This window comes from Periophthalmus magnuspinnatus, chromosome 22 (assembly GCF_009829125.3).
Source record: "Periophthalmus magnuspinnatus isolate fPerMag1 chromosome 22, fPerMag1.2.pri, whole genome shotgun sequence".
Taxonomy (NCBI): Eukaryota; Metazoa; Chordata; class Actinopteri; order Gobiiformes; family Gobiidae; genus Periophthalmus; species Periophthalmus magnuspinnatus.
Genome location: NC_047147.1, coordinates 19230601 through 19250858, shown reverse-complemented (window position 1 = coordinate 19250858; position 20258 = coordinate 19230601). Strand labels below are relative to the sequence as shown.

Genomic DNA, 20258 nt, shown 5'->3' with positions numbered 1-20258 from the left:
TATGAATAAAAATTCAAACATTATAAGACATTCTGTGCCAAAATGTGCCTGTAAATAATTGTAACACATCCAATTAATGGCCCAAACAAAATATCTGCTGAACCGTTATCATGGAACCGATACCCGATCCAGATTCTTCAGTATTGGTCCAGATATTTAATACCAGTATCTGTGCATCCCTAAAAAAATATCAGCTCTTCTGCTCACTCTCTCAATTCTCCTTTCTGCTGTTGCCCAGTTTAAATCTTTATCATCGAAATGATTAGTCGCCTAATACAACATCGATGAACTAAACAACTAAAGGCCTACAGCCCTAACAGACTCAAAAGAGCAGAGGGTTTGGAAAAATTTGACTTTTATTAGCTGTTCTTTATAACAACAACAATGCAAAGATTGAAACTGTTTAGTTGTCAACTTGAACGGGTTAAAAAATTGTTTACAAAAGGTTTTCCAAAACAGTTTTAGACCTTACATTAAAATCAGATGCAGTTACAGATAGTTATGCTTTCTCATATGTGCGCACCGCCTGGACCCCCTCGAAACTTAAAGTCTGAAAAACATGCAGAGGAAATAAGTTAGCATGCAACGACCAAAAAATGCATACATATTTAAACGGTGTCATTTTTAATCAGACATTGCATCTATCTTCATGGTGAATATTCCGAAGTATTGTTTTAACTTTCTGTTTCCATGGAATCATGCAGGTGACATGCAACCTCCAGTTACATACTGTATCTTTAATAAGACACTCCATGGACCAACTAGCTCTAATTGATTTGAATAAAAATAACTTGCCATAACCATCTTGCCATCTTTGAGTTCTCTGACAAATCTGGTCTCTTTGCCATCCCACTTCTGGACCTGCACAAACTTGTCTCCTTCCAACGTGAAAGTAGACTGAAAAAGTAAATAAACACATGTAATTACAATGTTATAAAGGTCCACATATTATATCCGGGCCTTGCTGTTGCACTGACTTTAACATGGCGGTCGTCGGGGGTAGTCTCGTCAAACTCCTCTCCCAGTTTAGCCGACAGCTCAGTGTTTCTGAAGGTGCTGAGGGTCTTCACTACCACTTTGTCTCCATCCTGGCTGATCACCACCGTGGGCTTGGTCACGTTGCCCACTTGCCTGGTTGCAAAGCCCACCCCTAGAGCAAAACCACAATGGTCATTTGACAATAATAGGTGATCAAATTTCTACATAGATTTTGATTATTTATATATTTATTATTATATGTTTTATTTATTTATTTAAAACCTCTGCATAAATTTGAATTATATATATATATATATATATATATATATATATATATATATATATATATATATAATTTGTATTTAAAAACCTCTGCATATATTTTAATTATTTACTTATTTATGTATTTTTTTCTATTTATTTAATTTTTACACTGCATATTTACATTATATTTATTTAGCGTGGGAAACGTAATAATGTGTGCTAGCGTGAATAAGAATAACGGTAATAAATGGCCATGATAGTAAAGATAAAAAACAGTGTTAAAAAGTAATTAAACTTACCAAGTGCCTTCATATATTCGTCAAAGTTTTGGCTGTCGATCAGTTTCCAGGTGGCGCAGAAAGCCTCCATTTTTGTGCAGGAAAAAGTGTTTGATTTATGGGGTAAAGATGTGTCGGGTTGCGGTCCAGACAGAGCCGAGCGGAGCCGTGCTCACTGACCGCAGCATTATAACACTGACCAGGGGGCGGGACTCGGAGCCGCGCTGATTGGACAATTCAGTCTCATGTCGTGCGCTGATTGGCTACTGCAAAATCAGACGCTCAGCTTTTTGTTCCGTTGTCAGGCTTTGTGAGGGAATTTAATTATGCGAGTTAGTTAAGGACAGGGGGTCTGCAAGTTCGGGGTCTGTCAACTTTTTAAAGGGCCCATATTACACACAACTTTGATCTATCCATCTAAAACCTGCATATTTAGGCTGTTTGAGAGAGTTCTTCTCTGTGTGCTCCACTGTGTTTTTAAACTCCGTACACTTTCACTACAGTAATTTGGATAATTTGCAGACTTTTAGCCTTGTTAAAACTTCTTCGCTTCTCTATACACCAGAGAACATTGTAGACTTTCTGTGGCAATCTTAACTGAACAAAAGGTCAACCAAAAACATAAAAAACAACATATTATTCTAGTGGATTGTAGAGTCAAGCAGCTCAGTTCAGGCTAAAAATAGCTGTTAAACTACCACTTTATGACATCACATGGTGGAACAGAGCATTTTGAGCTTCGGAGATGTAGACATCCTAATAATCCAGGATTATTCAAACGTGTGAATGAAACAAAACACAGTTCCAGGGTTTTTTTTTTTCGTATTGCCAATATGACTAAAACCTCACAAGAGTTAATTTTGCATAATATAGGAACTTCAAGAAATAAATATTTAAAAAAATAAATGCATAAATAAGGCAAGGCAGGTTTATTTGTATAGCACAATTCATACACAAAGTGCTTTATGAAATAAGAAATACATTAAAATCACAATACAACAAATCAAAACATAAACAATCATCATAAAATTAACATGTGTGAAGTACTTCCTGGTTCTAGTCAGGACCTGAGCAGCAGTGTTCTGGATGTACTGCAGTTGTCTTAACCCTCATTTGGAGAGGCCAGTGAACAGTACAGTAGTCTGGAGACAAATGCATGGATAAGTCTCTCTAAGTCTGGTTTTGACAGTATGTCTTAAATTTTTGCAGTGTTTTAGATGGTAAACCTCTGCAGATGTTATTGATTTGATTTGGCCATTAAAGTTTGAAAGAAAAAAAAAGTTCATTTAAATGTTTTAGAGAGAGGGACTGGAGGTGACTGTTGATACTTTCTCTATGTTTCTGTGGGCCTAAGACTGTGACTTCAGTCTTGTCTGAGCTTAACTGGAGAAATTTGTTTTGCATCCACACACTGATCTGTTGGCTGCAGTGGCAGAGTGAAGTGGTCCATATTCACCTGCTGCCAGTCAGACACAGATGCTGCATATTAACTGGCCTAATGGCAGTATTTAGAGATTAAACAACAGGGGTCCCAGGATTGACCCCTGGAGCACCCCAGAGGTCAGGGGCATTTTCAAATCAAATCAGTGGTACTGCTGTTGATATAATTTTATTTAAATTCATAAAATATTGTATGGATAATGATGTAGTACATTTTTACAGGAAATAGGAGCATTTCTTGGCAACAAATTACAGTGTTATTTATATTTTACAGTTATTAATTCGTGTAGGCGATTTTCACCATGTTTTAAACAAAAATTCTTGGCACAGATGAAGGCCAGAAAACTTTTAACAAAATCTGCAACTAAGAAACACAAAATGCAGCACATTACTGTCATGGTTTAGATTCATTATAACACTAACTTTGCAAACTAAAGCCAAAAGTGTTCATTTAAAGATGCAATACATCACTTTTCTGGAGGTGAGTCTGCCACGTGATTGTTTCCATGGAAATGCTATTGCTTCAGGGATGTTCCAGAGTAAGGCATAATATATATTTTAGATTGTTTCATTTAACATTACATTATTATTCAATTACACGTTCATGTTACAAGACAAATATTAACATGGATTCTTACTCCACAGATCTGACCTGTAACTTAGTATCCCCTGCTTGCCTCCATGAAGTTTATTGTAATATTGTGGAACATTATGGGCAAAGCAGTAACATCTCCATGGAGACAAGCAAGTGGTAGGCCCTCATCCAGAAAAGTGACAGAGTGCACCTTTAGAAGAAAAGAAATGAGAGGGAGAGAGAGGTAGTGAGGACAGAGCTGCTCTCAGACTGCTCTGCTTAAGGCCATGCTCTCCCTTTAGCTGAACAATTAAACTTAAGTATTTATTTAAAGGGCATATGACAGCCTAGACTATAAATTGACTAAAACATAGTAACAAAAATATATTTGAGATGTTACTAAAAATCTTGTCTGGTTATTTTATTTTAGTAAAGTTTATAATTTTACTTCCTGTTTGGACAAAGGTGGCAGATATGGAATTACCTCTACATATGTCCTAACTGTTACCTAGCAACCATAATGTTAACAAGGTACAAAACGTGTCTACATTGCATGGCAGTTATGATTAGACTTATAAAAATAAATTACAACACCTTTGATATCTTAAATGAAGGTTTAAGGTTTCTTGTGCATTTTGGTTGGATGTTTCCATGGTGATAACATACGTAGAGGTATTCTGTTTAAGAACTCAGCGCTACTTCCTGTATTTTTGCATTTTTCAACTTCAACTTTTTTTCCTCCACAAACTGCCACTCACTTGATGTAAAACTATGATAAATATTTATCACAGGTGCTATCCCTCCAAACCAACTCAGAATTAGAAAAACATGAAAACTTGTCATATGTACTTTAAAACAACTTATTCTGGCCATCCTCATATCAAAGTTTGATCACTGGCAGCAGCTGGTACAGGTACACATTTGCCCTGCCTGACAATTTATACAGTATTTGCTTGCTAAACGAACAAAAAAAAAATTTAAAAATCAATTTACAAAAGATTTCCAAAAAAATAACAAATACACCGCAGTGTTTGGTACAAATTGGTGACTATAAATGCTTTCATGATGTATAATTTTGATATTAGACAAAATGTGGAAGAAGCCAATATGTTGTTACAAGCACAAATATTGCATAGAGGAGTTCATTTACAATAAAATACAGTGGGGACATGAGTTTATATTGATGCTGTGAAGGTGCAGTGAAGGCTGAGTGCTATCTGAACTCCCCCACACTGATCGACAGTCCCACTTCTGGCTTCCTGACTTTGGCTTGTCTGCCTTTCTTCTTTTGCTCAACGCAGTTGAAGCCTGTGGCCTGATCTCTGTAAAGAAAAAAATACAATTTGATAGTCTATTGAAAATTTAAAAAAAGTGTCTATTATGTTTAACTGACTTTTTGATCTTTAAACTGTGGAGGAATCTCTGTGAATGTTTGAGCAATCCTGTTCTGTTGTTGTGTTTTAAGCTTTATTTACTGCTTCAATCCAGTCCTAGCGCCCTCTACTGGCACTTTATATACGGCTGAAGTAATTTAATTGAACTGTAAGTAATCTGCGCTCTTACTGCTTTCAAAAATGTAACTACAATCACAACTGAGCCTGTGTTGCCAGAGCCTTAACCTACAGAAAAAGGACACACAGGTTTTTCTCATTCTCAGTATTATGGACAAGCCTCAAGTAAAAGCTCAGAGCCTCCAGAATTCACTCACACAAGCTGCACTAGCACTGATTCATGATTGGCTGCATGTGCTGGGGTTTTACGTAGTGACCATTCAGATCAGAGATAAGCATTTTAGGTTTATATCCAAATGAAAATCCTATGTTGTCTTACGATCTGGCAACCCAAATGAGACTCACGTGAAGCTAATTCTGCTTTCTGACTGGATAATCATGTGGAGACCCAAAATACCAAATTACAACAACTTGGCCATCATGTTCAGTGTTTTTCCAATTAAGAATATATCAACATTACAAGATCTGAAAATGCAAATTCTACATACCCTCCCTTTAACCTGCTTCATACAAACAATATTTTGAAAAGATAATAATGCATTATATATGGAATCTTTGTTTGATTTATGCAAAATGTTTAATTAAAAAGAGAGGACTGACCCTGTGTTCATTTGTGCTTGTTCTCTGAGCCTCTGCTGACACAGCCTGTCCTCTGTGGTGCAGAAGTCCCTGTTGTTGTCAATCAGAAGATTCTTCACACCGACAGTGTCTCCGTCTGTCAGATGGAAAGGACCTCCCAATAAGGATTCAGTCCTCTTTTTCTTCTTCTTTTTGGAAACTTGCTGATTCTAAAACAAAGACAACAACTATTTAAATAAAAAGCTCTAACTGGTCCAAGAAAACAACGGGTATTGATGTTAACAACATAATCTATGCAAATGTAATAAATCAAGAACTGCAACAACTAATGAGATTAATCTCAGCTCAACCATCACTGAAATAACTGTCAGGAATTACATCAAAATGATACAGTTTTTGATGAAAAACATATTTTATCTATAGATATACTTAATCCAGTGGACGTCAAGTGATATTACTTAAAGGTGCAGTTTGTAATTAACTGGCTGACCTGCCCCGTTGTACTGTCACACTTAACCACTAGATGCTATCTACATAACTGCAGTTTGATTGTGTGCTCGCTTTGTCCTGACAGACCAAAGAGCACAGGTGAGCCTGAACAAGGGCCAAGTGAGGGGAGTGGGAAGGAGCCTGGTGAGGGGAGGGGGAAACAGGTTTCACATCTGCCATCTACTGGTGAAAAAAAAAAATCTAATAAAGTTATGGATGGTACCTTTAAAGTGTATTAAAAATCTCATATTCACTTTTCCTTCCCCATTCAATGATGATATCTGCCAAGTCCAATTCTTTATACTGATATTGAGCTGTTTTTATTGGAGAGTCTCTTACAAAAATTTTGAGTCAAAGTCAAGGATCCCAAACAAATAATGATAAAATTTGTGAATCATAAGTTTAGATATTTCTTTCAAAATCAGTGAATTATCCAATCCACTGCGGACTGTTTGAAACTATGACATCATCAAAGTTGTATCTCACCCAGGAAGAGATCTCCTCCCAGTTGTGTTTATCGGGCTGAAACTTGGCGAGGAGCAGAGAGTCTGGAGACAGGCCGTAGTGCGAGGCCAGGCAGGAGCGCAGGGAGCGGGGGGAGGGGTCTTTAGAAGCATCCCAGAGCAGCTCCTCTGTGGGATAGTACCGCCCCTCACCGGGAACGCCCATCTTCACACTCAGGACCACCTCTTTAGGCCTACGTCAAAAGGAAGAATAATCTATATGCATATGTTTTTAAATGTCAAGATAACACAGATTTGGCTTAGCTGTGAGACCCACCCGAGGTCTTCCTCTTTAAAAAGCTGTTGAATGCAGATACTGGTCCCACTGTTTAGCTTCAGCTTCCTGCAATAGAAAATGGTAAAAGTTGTAACATGTCTCTCGTTTAAAGGGGAACTACATAACTTATTGGTGGAGGGTCTTTATCTCCATGGATATGTTACCACTTTGCCTGAATGTTGCACAATATGGCATTAAATTTACCTATGTAGCAATTATTTAGCTCAGAGAAATATGTATTCTTACTGTGAGCAGAGTTGCTTCTCCGCAGATCTGACTTGACCTACAGCATCACTTTCTTGTCTCCATGGAAATAGATATACTTTAATGCCATACAACGGGGCATTCCAGACAATGCAATTACAAGATCCTCAACTAGAAAAGTTACGTGGCTTGATTAATTTGAACATGTTTACTTCATATATTGACAAGTACGAATGTGGATAAGCTGTCTGGAGGGGCAGATGGTGCAGATTGACGGCCATGCCATCAGCCTACCCCAGGGCAGCTGTGACTACAATAGCTTACCACCACTGTGTATGAAATGAATGAATATGAATAGCGCTATATAAGACTAATGCATTATAAGTTTTATATTTGTTATTACTATTGTTGTTATTATTATATTGTTGTTGTTATTGTTATTATTATTATTATCATTATCACAGGGCATTTTTTATGAGTAAGAAAAGTCCTACATTTATTTCTAGGGATGGACCAATCCAGCCTTTTCAAGATTCTACAACAATTTCAATAATTTAGTTTTAAGTATCTGCCAATAGCCAAGCAACAGATACATGCAGAGACTAGAAATTACATTTATTTCCTTAAAATGAAAAAAACTCAAGGCAAATGGACACATAAATGTGTTGAGTATACTCTCACAGAACAGGGCAGTGTGGCTTGTTAGGATAAAAGTACATATGGTTGTTTAAATGTGGAGGTCTACCTGAGTGTGAGCTGTGGTCCCCTGAGTACCCGCCCCAGCCTCCTCCCCTCTAGCTGCCATAGTCTGAGGAAGGCACAGGTGGGCACGCACAGATCTGACAAGGCAGGCAGAGTCAGCACCTGGACAGAGAGCGCAATTATAACAGAGGCATTGTGGGTAACAAGGAGAGGAGGAAAACATAATAGAAAGTACCTGTGTTTTGAGGTCATCTAGTGAGGCCTCGTCTGATATCTCTACTTGTCCCACGTCCCTGAGCTCTGGGGATGCACAGCCACACAGAGGGACATGGTTTCCTCCATTCACTGTCTCCTCTGTAAAGCCATTGTGAGTGCAAGGCCTGCTCTCACCCTCAAACAACCACACACACAGCTTCAGGAAACCCTACAAAACACACGCAAGTACAAGAAGGGCTGGAAGGTAACTCATTACAAATACTCTAACACTAACAATTACTGTAATTAAACCTGTACTTCTAACTAAATATCAAGTAAACCATGCAATTGTTATTAGCTGCCTCTGCTCCTTCCTGTACCCACAAACAGCATCACCTGCTCTGAAGGGCCAGAGCTCAGAGACAGTTTTGTCGATCAAATTTTGTGTAAAAGAGACTTAAGATGCTTTTAAAATTATGCAAATATAACTAGTAACTAATACTCCACATTGTATTTTTATGTCATGTAGCTATACTTTTCCTTGAGTACAGATTTTCAGCACTAATTCTACCAATGTTTAATCACGAAAATCAAAAATCGAGAATGAAACTGTACCTTTGGAGGCAGTTGTCCTTCTGTAATGATCAGAGTCTCTCCGTTGTTTATCTTCAGATCAGGCAGTGGTGCATCCTGGGAATTGATAGCATTTTTTATGTTTAAACATTATGTTCCTATTCAAGGCTGTGTGCTGTAAATATTATGATTTATTATAGTTCTAATTTGGTTTTAAACTGGTTCACTCATATCAAATTTAACCATAAAGGCTATAGAAAAGTTACTTGTTGAAACCAAGCTAAAACAATGTCTCAATAAATGTCCCATTCAATAAATTGTATTATTTTTGCTAAACATTTCAGATAAGGCTGAAAGCACTCACTTCGTCCATCAGTGGTTCTCCAACCTCCTCACACCAGTCAAGGCGTCTCAGGTGCCAGCCAGTGCCTATGATAAGCAAAGTCAGGCTTAAAAAAAACTCCTTAAAAATGACCCAGTGTTACTGTGAAAGAGGATTTACCATCCAGACCAACAGCATCCAGCATTTGCTTCAGACACTGTAATGAACAATTATACTTTAAAATTCCTTTTGTATTTAACAAATAAATACTTTATTTACTTTACATTAACTACACACCTCTTTGACAGTGAAAGTCTTTTCCACAATTATATCCATTTCCAAACCAGCAGAGGGCGCCACACCCACAGAAAAGTTCAAGAAAAGCTGCAAAGACCAAAAAAGAGGATTTTAACATGAATCATCCTCTTAATAGGGACTGTATGCAAGATTTTAAATTTGAATTTCATAAATATTACCCATCTTTTTCCCCATATAAAATCATATATTTATTTTACAGATTGACAATTTAACTTTTAATTACAAAAACATCGGACAGGATGGTCTTATTGTTTATGCTATAATTTGTGGTTTTGGTTCATAAAATTATTATACAATCCCAGTATCTCATTTGGGTTGCCAGTTTGAATGCTGAAATTCAGTTGGTTTAAACCTAAAAAAGTCTCTCTCTGATCTGAATGGTCACTACCAAAACCCCAGCACTTGCAGACAATCATGAATCAGTGCTAGTGCAGCCTCTGCAGCTCAGAGAGTGAATTCTGGAGGCTCTGAGCTTTCACATGAGGCATCCATGTTCATATATTGAGAATGAGGGAAAACTGGTATGTGTTCTCTGTATGCAGGTTAAGGCTCTGGCAACACAGGTTCAGTTGTGATTATAGTACCTTTATAATACTGAGAGCACAGGCTACATACAACTCCTTTAATGTCAGTTTTATAGTATTATGCCCTCTTAGAGTGAGTGTCTAAACATTGTGTGGTGTGACTCTGCAGCTGTGAGTACAAAGGCTTGTTGAGGACATTAATCCAGTGCACCTGTGAGGCCTTGGGGGCCCGTCCGCAGCACAGCATCAGTGTGGTCATGAGTCGGACGCCCGCTTCACGCACACTCAGCTCCTCACACACTGCAACACATCAGGGGAAAGAGTAATAAAAGTTGTGAGGAAGAGGATCAGAGCCAGGGGAAGTACGAGAGAGAGATGAGGGAGGAGGGGAGGTTTGACATGGAACAAACAGCATGATACCTGGAGGCAGGAGTTTCCCCGTACAGTCCACCTGTCTGAGGCAGTACTCTGCACCTGCTCAGACAAAACACATGTAGGTTAGTGACACTTACTTTTCCTGCCATATATGGACATGAGTTTTGTTCACACAGATTTTTTTTCAAGTATTCGTGTGTCTAAACCTCCTATTATATATTACATTTTCCCATTCCAATGATATAATGTATATAATTTTGTTTAAAATTGTTAATCGCTATGGTATGGAGTCTTAATTTTTCATTATTTATTTCAAAATTTGTTGAGGAATTTCTCCACAGACTTAAATCCAGAGCTTCAACAGACAACAAGCATATATTTGAGGTCGAACACTTTCTGAAGCTGTTGTGAAAGGAAGATTTCACTTTTGTTAATCTATGCTCACATTGAACTTTGTCATTACTGGGCATATCCACATTAAAGAAAAACTGTCTAGAGATGTAAACCATAAACCAGGTCAAAACATCTACAGTTAAAAAGCAAATTCCACCATAGAATCCTGACCTGTTCTCCAGCTCCTTTTTAACAACATATTTAAGGTGCACTGCTTCGTAAGTCTGTTTTAATAGAAATTACCAGCAAAAATTTTGTTAAGGTGCATTCATCGAAAACTAGATTGGGAAAGCATTTGCCAATCACATGCTTGTTAAATTCTTTCACTCATTTGTAAATAGCATTACATAGGATTTTCTTAGGTTAGGTCAAATCTGGCCCTTTAAACATTGAGCTGTGTTTAGGGTGACCGGATTTTCAAAATTAAAAACTGGGACGCACCCGGGTTGGGATGGTTGATTAAAAAAAAATGTGAAAAGAGTTCATAACATTCTTGACTCAGTATAGTCTGGGACTTCTGTCGGTGCAGTAGAGAGCAATTTTCTGCCTCATGGCCATTATCTAGATCACTTTTCTGTATTTTAGCTCTTTGCTGTTCAAATTGGTCAAAAATAGGGACACCTGGGAATTTTTTGTATAAAACTGGGACAAATCAGTGGTTTAGGATAAATAGGGATGTCTAGTCACCCTAGTTGTGTTAGATATTTTAGTACAGCGGGTGTGTTCAACGCTGCTAAATGCTGAGTACTGCACTATATCAGCAGTCATACCTTCCAGTAGCCTCTGCTCTAGCTCTTGTATTTTCTCCAGCGCCCTCTGCTTGACCTCCATGAGCAGCTGTACACAAACACATATTCATCTCTGTTCTATCTGCTGCTTATGATAATAGTAATGATAATAGTAATTAAAATCTTACAGTGTTTCCGGTAGCAAGCACTTTGACTTTGTTTGGCTCCTCCTCTTTCTCACCATGCCGTATGTTGGGCTGATGCTCCACCTCAAGCCAGCGGCAGTCAGATGGTGTTGTCACAGTTACCACATTTCCGTTTAGAGTGAAAACACTGCAAAAATAAAACAAAATTAAGAATATAACTAAAACATACAGATGTATTCTATGGAGATTCAACAGTGGCACAGGGACACTTAAGGTTACACAAATTAAATTCCTGTTCCCATTTCTCACATGTACATTTATATAAAATACATTTTTGAAACCATAAAGACCTGTGGGAACTAATTGTCATAATATAGTTTTATTACATTTTTAGACTCGAAATCAACTTTTTTTTCCCCACCTCCTCATTTACCCTCTCAAAGTTGTACTTTGAGTGATTCATGCCACCAGCATATGCCCACTGCTCTGTACTTACTTACTCTACTTACTTTTTTTTATTAATCGGTGATAAATGTAGGATTCGGCATCATCACACAAACATTTTGGCAAAAAAAAAAATATATATATAATATATATATGTTTTTAAATGACATAATGACATCATGATATAGCAGACAGACAAATACACAATATGTCTTGGACAGGCCTATAATACACAAAATTGACTCTTGTGAGCTTTAAGCCAGGCTATAATGTTGTTACCTCCTCAAAAACATACCTGGAGTTGTGTTTTGTTTCATTCCCACTTTGAGTAATCCTGGATTATTAGTCTGTCTACATCTCCAAAGGTCAAAATGCTCTGTTCCACCTTGTGATGTCATGAAGCAGTAGTTTTCAAGTTAACAGATACATTTACAATTCCAGGACTGAAATCATCAAAAGGATTGTAGTGAAGATGTATGGAGTTTAAAAACACAGTGGAGCACTTCCTGTATTACCATATGACATCACAAGGTGGAACACAGTGTTTTCTATTTGATAAAAGAACTCAACCTCAGCCTAAATATGCAAGATTTGAATGGATGAAACAAAACAAAACACTAGGTATATTTGGTGAGTAAACAATCTTATTGCATAGATTAGAAAAGAGCATAATATAAGTCCTTTAATATTTGACAATTTTTTAAAAGTGTACAAGTGTATGAGAAATATACATCTAGGACTCCCTTTGTGTATTACATTACTCATAGGACCTACCTGCTGTCAAACGACTGTGGCTCCAGCACTAGCAGAGCGTCCCCATCCTTCAGAGACAGCTCCTTCAAGGTACGCTGCATGTCGTCTGGGGGGAACACCCTCCAGCCACTGGCCCCTCCACCCTCCCCTGTGCCGCGCTCCACCCTTCCCCGAGCCTCCTGGCACAGCACACTGTCCTTAGGCTCGCCCAGGGCTGCCTTGACCTCTCCCAGGGTAGCAGCACCGGCAAAACCCCGGGCCTCCCTCCTCAGCCCAGGCGCCTGTCCCTCACATAGGGGGTGGTCTTCATCGCCAGTGTCCTCCATGTTGATTTCAGAGTCGAGGCCAAGGAAAGGGCGGACTACGGTGAGCAGCACAGGCTCCCACTCAGCTCCAGTAAGGACAGCAGCCCCACACACCTGACACGAGGTAAAGAATCAGGTCAATACGGCTGTGATATTTAAACAAATATTATTATTACATGAATTACACTTGCCTCTTTGCCATTCCACACAAACAGATCAGTGTTATTTGTAATGCCTGCGCTGTACAGTGACACACCATCATCTGAAAGAAAAGACACTAGCATAATTAATCTACACCTACCTTTTATAAGGTCAATAAAAATCTAAAATAATAATTACAACGCCTTTAAAGGTATCATCTGTAATTTTATTGGCTGACCTGCCCCTATTGTAGTCTCCCATATCACCACTAGATGAGCACAACTGAGACTGAAAAAGGCCTGGTGAAGGGAGGGGGAAGACAGGTTTTACATCTGACATCTACTGGGAGGGGGGGAAAAAAATCAAATAAATAGTAACTTTAACTGCCTACAAACTAAAAACCAGGCAAATACATTTTCCAATAAGGACAGCAGCAGAGGGCATAAAAGACCTAACTGTTGTGGAATTTTTCCATCCCCTCCAGTCGTAACAATGACACCAGTTTTATCACTGTTGACACTTCTATGTGGATGCTATGACCAGCGACACCTCACTATTAAAGAATTTGTCCTTAATTCAACTCATCTCACTGGGAGGTTATCTGACCTGTAACCAGTTTATTTTCTACTTGTTGGTAAAAATTTTGATTATTCTTATATTTTGTAAATGGGATAGAAGGACCATCAATTGTTCCTTACTTTCTTTATTGAAATCAGACTAAACTTTTCCTGTTTTAAGTGAATTAGGATTACCATTATTTCTGTTTGCTAAATGGCAGAGAATGAGAGAAGAGCATTTTTTAGACATTTTTTGTGTCTTTTTACACTGCCTGGCCAAAAAAAAGTCGCCACCTGGATTTCACTAAGCACATAGGTATGAGATTCCTCCAATTGGTCAGATCTATGTTCAGCAGCAGTCTGTGCTCAAAGAATGAGGTCAGCTGACACCTGAATATACTGAATGACCAGGTTATTCCATCAATGGATTTTCTCTTCTCTGATGACACGGGCATATTCCAAGATGACAATGCCAGGATTCATTGGGCTAAAATAGTGAAAGAGTGGTTCAGGAGCATGAGACATCATTTTCACACATGGACTGTCCACCACAGAGTCCAGACCTTAACCCCATTGAGAATCTGTGGGATGTGCTGGAGAAGGCTTTGTGCAGTGGTCAGACTCGACCATCATCAATGCGAGATCTTGGTGAAAAATGAATGCAACACTGGATGAAAATATATCTTGTGACACTGCAAAAGCGAAATCGAAAGAATGCCACAGTGAATGCAGGCCGTAATCAAAGCTAAAGGAGGAACAACCAAATATTAGAGTGTGTGACCTTTTTTTTTGGCCAGAAAGTATAAAGTAGAGTATACTTCTGGTTTCAACTGTAATCAACTAATCACAGACAAAATTCAGTAGTGAGCAGGGAAGGACTCTACATAATGATTCCGACTTATTCTTACCTGTGAGAGTATTGTACAAATGAAGCCCAGCTGGAAGACTTTTAGCCACTGTCAGAGCCATGTCTCCGTCCCAGGGGTCTTGCATCTTTATATAGACAAAAACACATACCATGAAATACATTGTTTATCATGTTAGCATTGTGATCTGAGTCCATACCTGATAGATGGTTAAGCGTAGGTCTCCCACTGTTTTCCTGCGATCAAAGCTGAGGGTGGTGGTCCCCTCCTGTTCCTTGCAGATCAGTTGCAGGGCTCCATTTTCTAGTTTATACAATGGGGCTAAGTGAAGGTGCAGTTCTATAGTGTTGTTAGTGGCTTCAAACTCCTCACTGCAACAAGTATGAAAGTTAATATTTACTCTCTATACTTTTATTATAGAAGAACAGTGAAAATACATACCGGGTCTGCTGTAGTTTGGCGTTTTCCTCCTCAGCCATCTTGATGAGCTGAGAGGGAACTTTATATTGAGGATTGTTCAGTGCTGTAATAAGAAAAATTATCATAAGGGAAAACTGACACTTGCCCCCTATCTGGTAATTAACGTTGCAAAGGGGTGGAACATTTCCAGTAAATTCCCATACATTTTCAAAAATATTTCCCATGGGAACTGAACATAATTTAAAAAAATATATATTGTTATTGTCCTGTGTGTACCTTGTGGGGGCCGGAGCAGCTGTGTTTTCCTGTAGAACAGCATGTAGGCACTCTCTTTGCCTTGAAACTGCTTCTCTATGTCGGCCTCTCTGATGGAGGTCACTGTGGAGTCATTCAGGTCGAACCAGTGGCTGCCCTGCAAACACCCAACACACAGTGTTTCCCAGGACTTCAATAGTGAGAATGTGTTGCTCATTATGTAATATAGTCAAATCAGTTTTGCCCCAGTACAGATATGCTGTGAAAGCTCTGAGATGAACATGAGTCTGATGTTTGTTGTTTGTATCTAATTATAGAGCATTTTATTTTCTGGAAAACAGGAAACGTGGCATTAGCATTCTAATGTTTGTAAGCTTTACCATGGTAAACTCTGCTCAGGCCTCTGAATGCATAAGGTAAGTGAGCAATAAGTTTGGACTGCTACCAAACATTTAAAACAAACTAGTTCTGTTTTTTATGTTTTAAGACACTAAAGCATAAACATGTAAATGTTGATTTCACACAATATGTCCCTTTTTAAAGGTTCTGTGTCTGATTTTTTACTAATTGAGTAATCCTATATTGTCCTGCATTTGGGTCTTGCTCAGACATTTTCTGTTTTCACCATCTGCCCCATCTTAAAAAGTTATGTCTACTATATACACGGCCAGTCAAAAGTTTGGACACACCTTTTCATTTACATTTCTTCTTTGTTTCCATGATTATTTATACTGTAGATTCTCAGTGAAGGCATCAAGATTATGAATGACCCATGGAATATAGCTAACAAAACATAAACTCAAAATAATTCAAACTTGTTGTTGCCACCCTTTGCTTTGATCACTGTTTGAACTCTTGGCATTTCGTGATGCTGACAAAGCACAGCTGTCAAGTGAAAACCTGTTCTGGAAACTTCATTAAGAAGCTCATGGAGAGAAGGCCAAGGGATTGCAGAGCTGTCATCAAAATGAAGGGTGGCTACTTTAATGATTTGAATATAAAAGATAAAACAGTTCAGTTGTTTAACTTCTCCTTTACCAGATAATTCCTTATATCTTGCATCATATATCTGATGTCTTCTGTAAATATTTAAAAAGTAGCAAGTATTAAATAAAGAAAAAAACACCGAATGAGAGGATGTGTTCAAACTTTTGACTGGTAGTGTACACGTGACTGAATTATGTCAGAGCTTCACCAGTTGTTAGATTTGCAAAGTTAATAAATGTGAGACTATCAACACAAATTATTTTCTTTAAGAAGCTGTTTTCTGTGTATTCCCTCAGTCGTCCTGGTCTGATCTATAGTAAAACCCAAAAGTAAAATCTGTCAACTGAACAGAAAGTTCTAGGAGTAAAGCCGTTTCCCTGCTCATCCAAGCCGCTTCTTCAGTTCTGGACAGATTGGTGGTGGACACTGCCTTATATCTATCTGGAGGGTCTAACTACACTGTAAACAAAAGCTGTTTTCGGTTTCACTTTCTGTATGTAGGTTAGGTCTATTGAGCTACACTAAGTGTGCACTGTGCCTGAGTCATACTTTAGCATAGTCATTCGACTCTCAATGGGTGTTTTCACACCTGTTGGGCTTTTATTAAGAAGCTGTTGTACCTCTGGCAGATCCTCCGCCTCCTGGTCCCCTTCAGCCCGTACGTCAGTGGTTCCTACCCCAGAGTCGGTGCACTGCTCTGGTCCTGTGGGCTCTGTCATGGGGCTGGGGGGGTTAACTTTCAGTGCTACCCGGGAACCATTAGAAACCAGCATGAAGACATCACTGTGGGACTGTAGGAACTACACAAAACAGGACAGTATTTTAACATGTTATGTCATTGAAATATTCAAAAGTACAGAATGGAGATGACTGGAGGATTTAAATACTAATGGTTTTGGTCTTTATATCAAAAAACAAGCAACAATTTAGAATTTTCTGTGTAGAATTGTCAGTTTCCTATTTTTTTCTATTACAAAGGATGAAAAAAACACATTTCTAGTCTCAAAATTGTATTTGAATGCAAAAAGCAACAATTGTGAGGTATGGTTGTCAAAAGCATTGAAAATCAGATTCCAAAATTGATACTAAAACTAGTCTTGAAACTAGATACTCATTTGAGCATTTATTGATACAAAAAAGTCACATTCACAGGATAGAAATGAAACCAGGGATCACTATAGAATCTACCTGGACAACTATGGGATAAGGCCACATGGTAATATAAAAACAAAATACTACAATTTAATGTTGAATTATGTGAATTACATTCTATTGTCTAAATAAACAGCATTTTTATTATCATTCTAGTATCGGAATCAGTACTGAGTATCGAGTCTATTCTCCTTCTCTATTAAATCACATTTTAAAGGGTCTACTATAGATGACTGTTAAGAATAACACTCAGGAAATAGTTAAAGATAAACTTACCTTCCCTATGGCTCCATATTGCTTTTTAAACTTTTTATTCCATGAGAAACCAAACTTATCCATGAGTTTTTGGCCGAGTTGGTCCACTAGAACAGTCTTGGAAGGCTCCTGTTAAAATTGGAAACCCAAATGGTGCTCAGCATAGATTAGACAACCTATTTTGTGTCATATGAACACATTTATACCTGGCCGATAATGGCAGTGAGGATGGACAGTGGGTCGTCCTCCTGTGGCTTTGGTGCATACACTTTACCATCAGTAGTTTTCTTCTTTGTCTTGGGTTTAGAGTCGTCCTCCTGGTATAAATCAGACAGAATCGTGTCAAGTTATGTATAGTGCCACTGGTACTGTACTGTGCTTGTACATAGATATGGCATTACTCACTGGAGGCTCCCATCGGCCAAGTTGGTCAATATCCTTAATGTAAACGTGATAATGGCCGCCATAGCAACCGCCCTTGTGGATGATGACAGAGAACAGCTCGTAAGAGTAATCAGAGTCCTCTCCCTCTCTCTGCAAAGTACGCAGGTATTACTATAATGAAGTAGTAGATATAGTTACGTTGAACATGTGAAGTTGAGACAGACCAGTTCACAGAAGGGCCGCAGGTTGATGCTGAGGGGGAAGCTGTAGCGGCCGGTCTCTTTGTATCGCTCACATTTGGCAAAATCAAAACTGAACCTCAGCAGAGACATGGTCATAAACGGAGGGAGCTTCCTCATCTTTGCAGACTAGACACATGGTGTACAACATGTGTTATAAGGATGTTTAGTATAAGCACACACATAGACTTAGAACTATACAAAACACATTCACATAGACTGACCTTGGCAGCTGTGACAAGCTTATTGCACTGAGCACAGCGGTACAGATTATTGCCCTCAAAGACCTCTTCTTCCACAAACATGTTCCATAGTGCCTCCTCCAGGCTGGACACTCCACATACACACGCTGTCAGGTCCAAGAAGTCCTCCTGAAACACAAAACTGACATGTTTCTCTGGGGCTGAAGATCTTACATTGAACAAATGTGTTACGGACTCACCTGTCTTTGGCTCACATTGCCACACTCCTTGCACACGATGCTGTTGACAATGGTGCCATGGTACAAGCGGTTTATAAAGGAGCTTCCACTGGTGCCCACCAGGGAGTGCTCCAGAGCACTGAACAGAATCCTGTTCAGCTCCTGCACATCATGCTGGTTTGTTCCCTGCAGACCAGAATGAGGATTTACACTTGGAACCTGAACAATTAGTTTTTTCCACAAATGTTCATGCCAATGTAACAGTGTTTTTTTTGTTTTTTTTTACACTAAAACACATCCATAGCCAATACCAGCTACGCTTTTCACCCCTCATAAGATAAGGTAGATAAAGTGACAGACCTCAGTGGTGTTCCAGCCGAAGCTGCCTGTGAGCTCGGCCGTGGAGGCACTCTGCTGGTCCACCAGTAGGAGGCGAGCAAACAGCCTCTGCAGCTGCAGGGGAATGACCCTCACCTGTACAGAGACACCACAGTACAGTTATGTTCTGTTACTAAAATCATATGAGGCTCACACACATCATCATATGTTTATGCAACGTGTGGCACTTTCTTTGGCTCCAGGTGTGTCTTTGTCTTCCAGACATCCCAGCTCCTCTGGGCCCAGACTAAACAGTTCCCCTGGAACAGAAGGCAGAATTGTACAATGGCAATGACTTCGAGGTCTATTGATCAGGGGTTTATTATTCTAAGTAGCAGAGCTGCTCTCCTGCCCCCTCACCTCTGAACTCCGGGGTGAAGAGCAGGGTCTGCAGCAGAGAGTTGAGGTAGCAAGTGCCTCCCTGGTTCTTGATGCCGCACAGATTGCTCCTTCCTCGGGGTGGAGGCGGCTCCTCGGGCCCCTTCAGGACTCTGCCCTTCGAGGAAATGGAAGAAGATCCCTCTTCGTCGTCCTCTTCAAACAGATTGCCAAACATGGTGTGCTGTACGTGTGGTCAGATTGGCGTGCTGTGTGATTGCCCTCCGCGCTGCCCTCTCGCTATCTCATCTTGGTCTTCCCCAGTTCTGTGTTGATAAAGGCAGGGCTGACTCTGAAGTAAGAAGACTGGATGAGGCTGAACATAGCGGATATTCCGGTGTGAGATGTGACAGCTCTATGCTTTTATGCTAGCACAGGGCTGGACAAAGGCAAACTCGAAACTGACACCAATGTTGACAGCTCAGCGAAACGAAACAGTCCGTGTGTGTGAGGACAGCGCACTGACGCAGATACGTGTAACGTCACTGACGTCCTCGACGAACAACAATATTAAAGTGTAATGTGTGTTCAGAGAGACGTGTTTGTCCCGTGTCTCTTTAGAAAGCTGAAGAACGACAGCACATGAAACGTAAATAAAAATGCCGTCGGTGAACAGTAGGCAGCCATGTTGGTTTCTGCAGAGGATGCAGTGTTGCATTATGGTACTTGTAGTACATTCAATGCAACGCTCAGCAACACTTTGTTAGGGGATTATTTCTAATATATATTTTTATAATATTGAAGGCATTGCTATTTTCATGCAACAGACTGTAATAAAAACTAATCTATAATATTATACCACTGTCCATCTGATGCCTTGTGGGACTACACTGTTATGTTATGGAGAGGGTTTAACTTATGCTGCCAACCTCAGTAATAAAATAATCACACATTTGTTATAATTTGATTTATTTGTACATTTATACACATTTGAACATAGTGACTATAGA

The 20258-nt window shown here is 39.2% G+C and overlaps 2 protein-coding genes across 2 annotated transcripts; both read right to left on the bottom strand.

The window, feature by feature from the left end:
- Window positions 1-338: 338 nt before the first annotated feature.
- On the bottom strand, window positions 339-1686 carry fabp7a (fatty acid binding protein 7, brain, a). Its single transcript, XM_033988060.2, has 4 exons — window positions 1542-1686; window positions 978-1150; window positions 796-897; window positions 339-550 (listed from the first exon to the last, which is right to left on the bottom strand). The coding sequence occupies exons 1-4, from the start codon at window positions 1609-1611 to the stop codon at window positions 500-502; spliced, it is 396 nt and encodes a 131-aa protein (XP_033843951.1). The 5' UTR covers window positions 1612-1686; the 3' UTR covers window positions 339-499.
- A 756-nt stretch (window positions 1687-2442) lies between these two features.
- usp40 (ubiquitin specific peptidase 40) lies at window positions 2443-19934 on the bottom strand. The gene is made up of 30 exons (XM_055231114.1): window positions 19291-19934; window positions 19117-19190; window positions 18913-19026; window positions 18574-18738; window positions 18356-18502; window positions 18117-18260; window positions 17914-18042; window positions 17715-17825; window positions 17530-17637; window positions 16722-16901; window positions 15136-15271; window positions 14881-14962; window positions 14639-14810; window positions 14482-14566; window positions 13067-13137; window positions 12592-12989; window positions 11416-11560; window positions 11270-11336; window positions 10152-10205; window positions 9943-10031; window positions 9187-9273; window positions 9070-9106; window positions 8932-8996; window positions 8610-8684; window positions 8035-8223; window positions 7843-7961; window positions 6894-6959; window positions 6600-6810; window positions 5646-5833; window positions 2443-4856 (listed from the first exon to the last, which is right to left on the bottom strand). Exons 1-30 carry the CDS (start codon window positions 19484-19486, stop codon window positions 4748-4750), a joined length of 3813 nt encoding a protein of 1270 aa, XP_055087089.1. The 5' UTR covers window positions 19487-19934; the 3' UTR covers window positions 2443-4747.
- Between the last annotated feature and the right edge of the window lie 324 nt (window positions 19935-20258).

What these genes read in the sequence shown, in the direction of transcription:
- fabp7a (XM_033988060.2), bottom strand. Translation starts at nt 1,611, where the DNA reads ATGGAGGCTTTCTGCGCCACCTGGAAACTGATCGACAGCCAAAACTTT. An exon ending in CCGACGACCGCCATGTTAAA is followed by an intron (nt 898 to 977) that starts GTCAGTGCAACA and finishes TTACTTTTTCAG; the next exon opens with TCTACTTTCACGTTGGAAGG. An exon ending in AAGATGGCAAGATGGTTATG is followed by an intron (nt 551 to 795) that starts GCAAGTTATTTT and finishes CATGTTTTTCAG; the next exon opens with ACTTTAAGTTTCGAGGGGGT.
- usp40 (XM_055231114.1), bottom strand. Translation starts at nt 19,486, where the DNA reads ATGTTTGGCAATCTGTTTGAAGAGGACGACGAAGAGGGATCTTCTTCC. An exon ending in AGGCGGAGGATCTGCCAGAG is followed by an intron (nt 15,272 to 16,721) that starts GTACAACAGCTT and finishes GGGTGTTTGCAG; the next exon opens with GGCAGCCACTGGTTCGACCT. An exon ending in GGGGAAACTCCTGCCTCCAG is followed by an intron (nt 10,032 to 10,151) that starts GTATCATGCTGT and finishes GATGTGTTGCAG; the next exon opens with TGTGTGAGGAGCTGAGTGTG.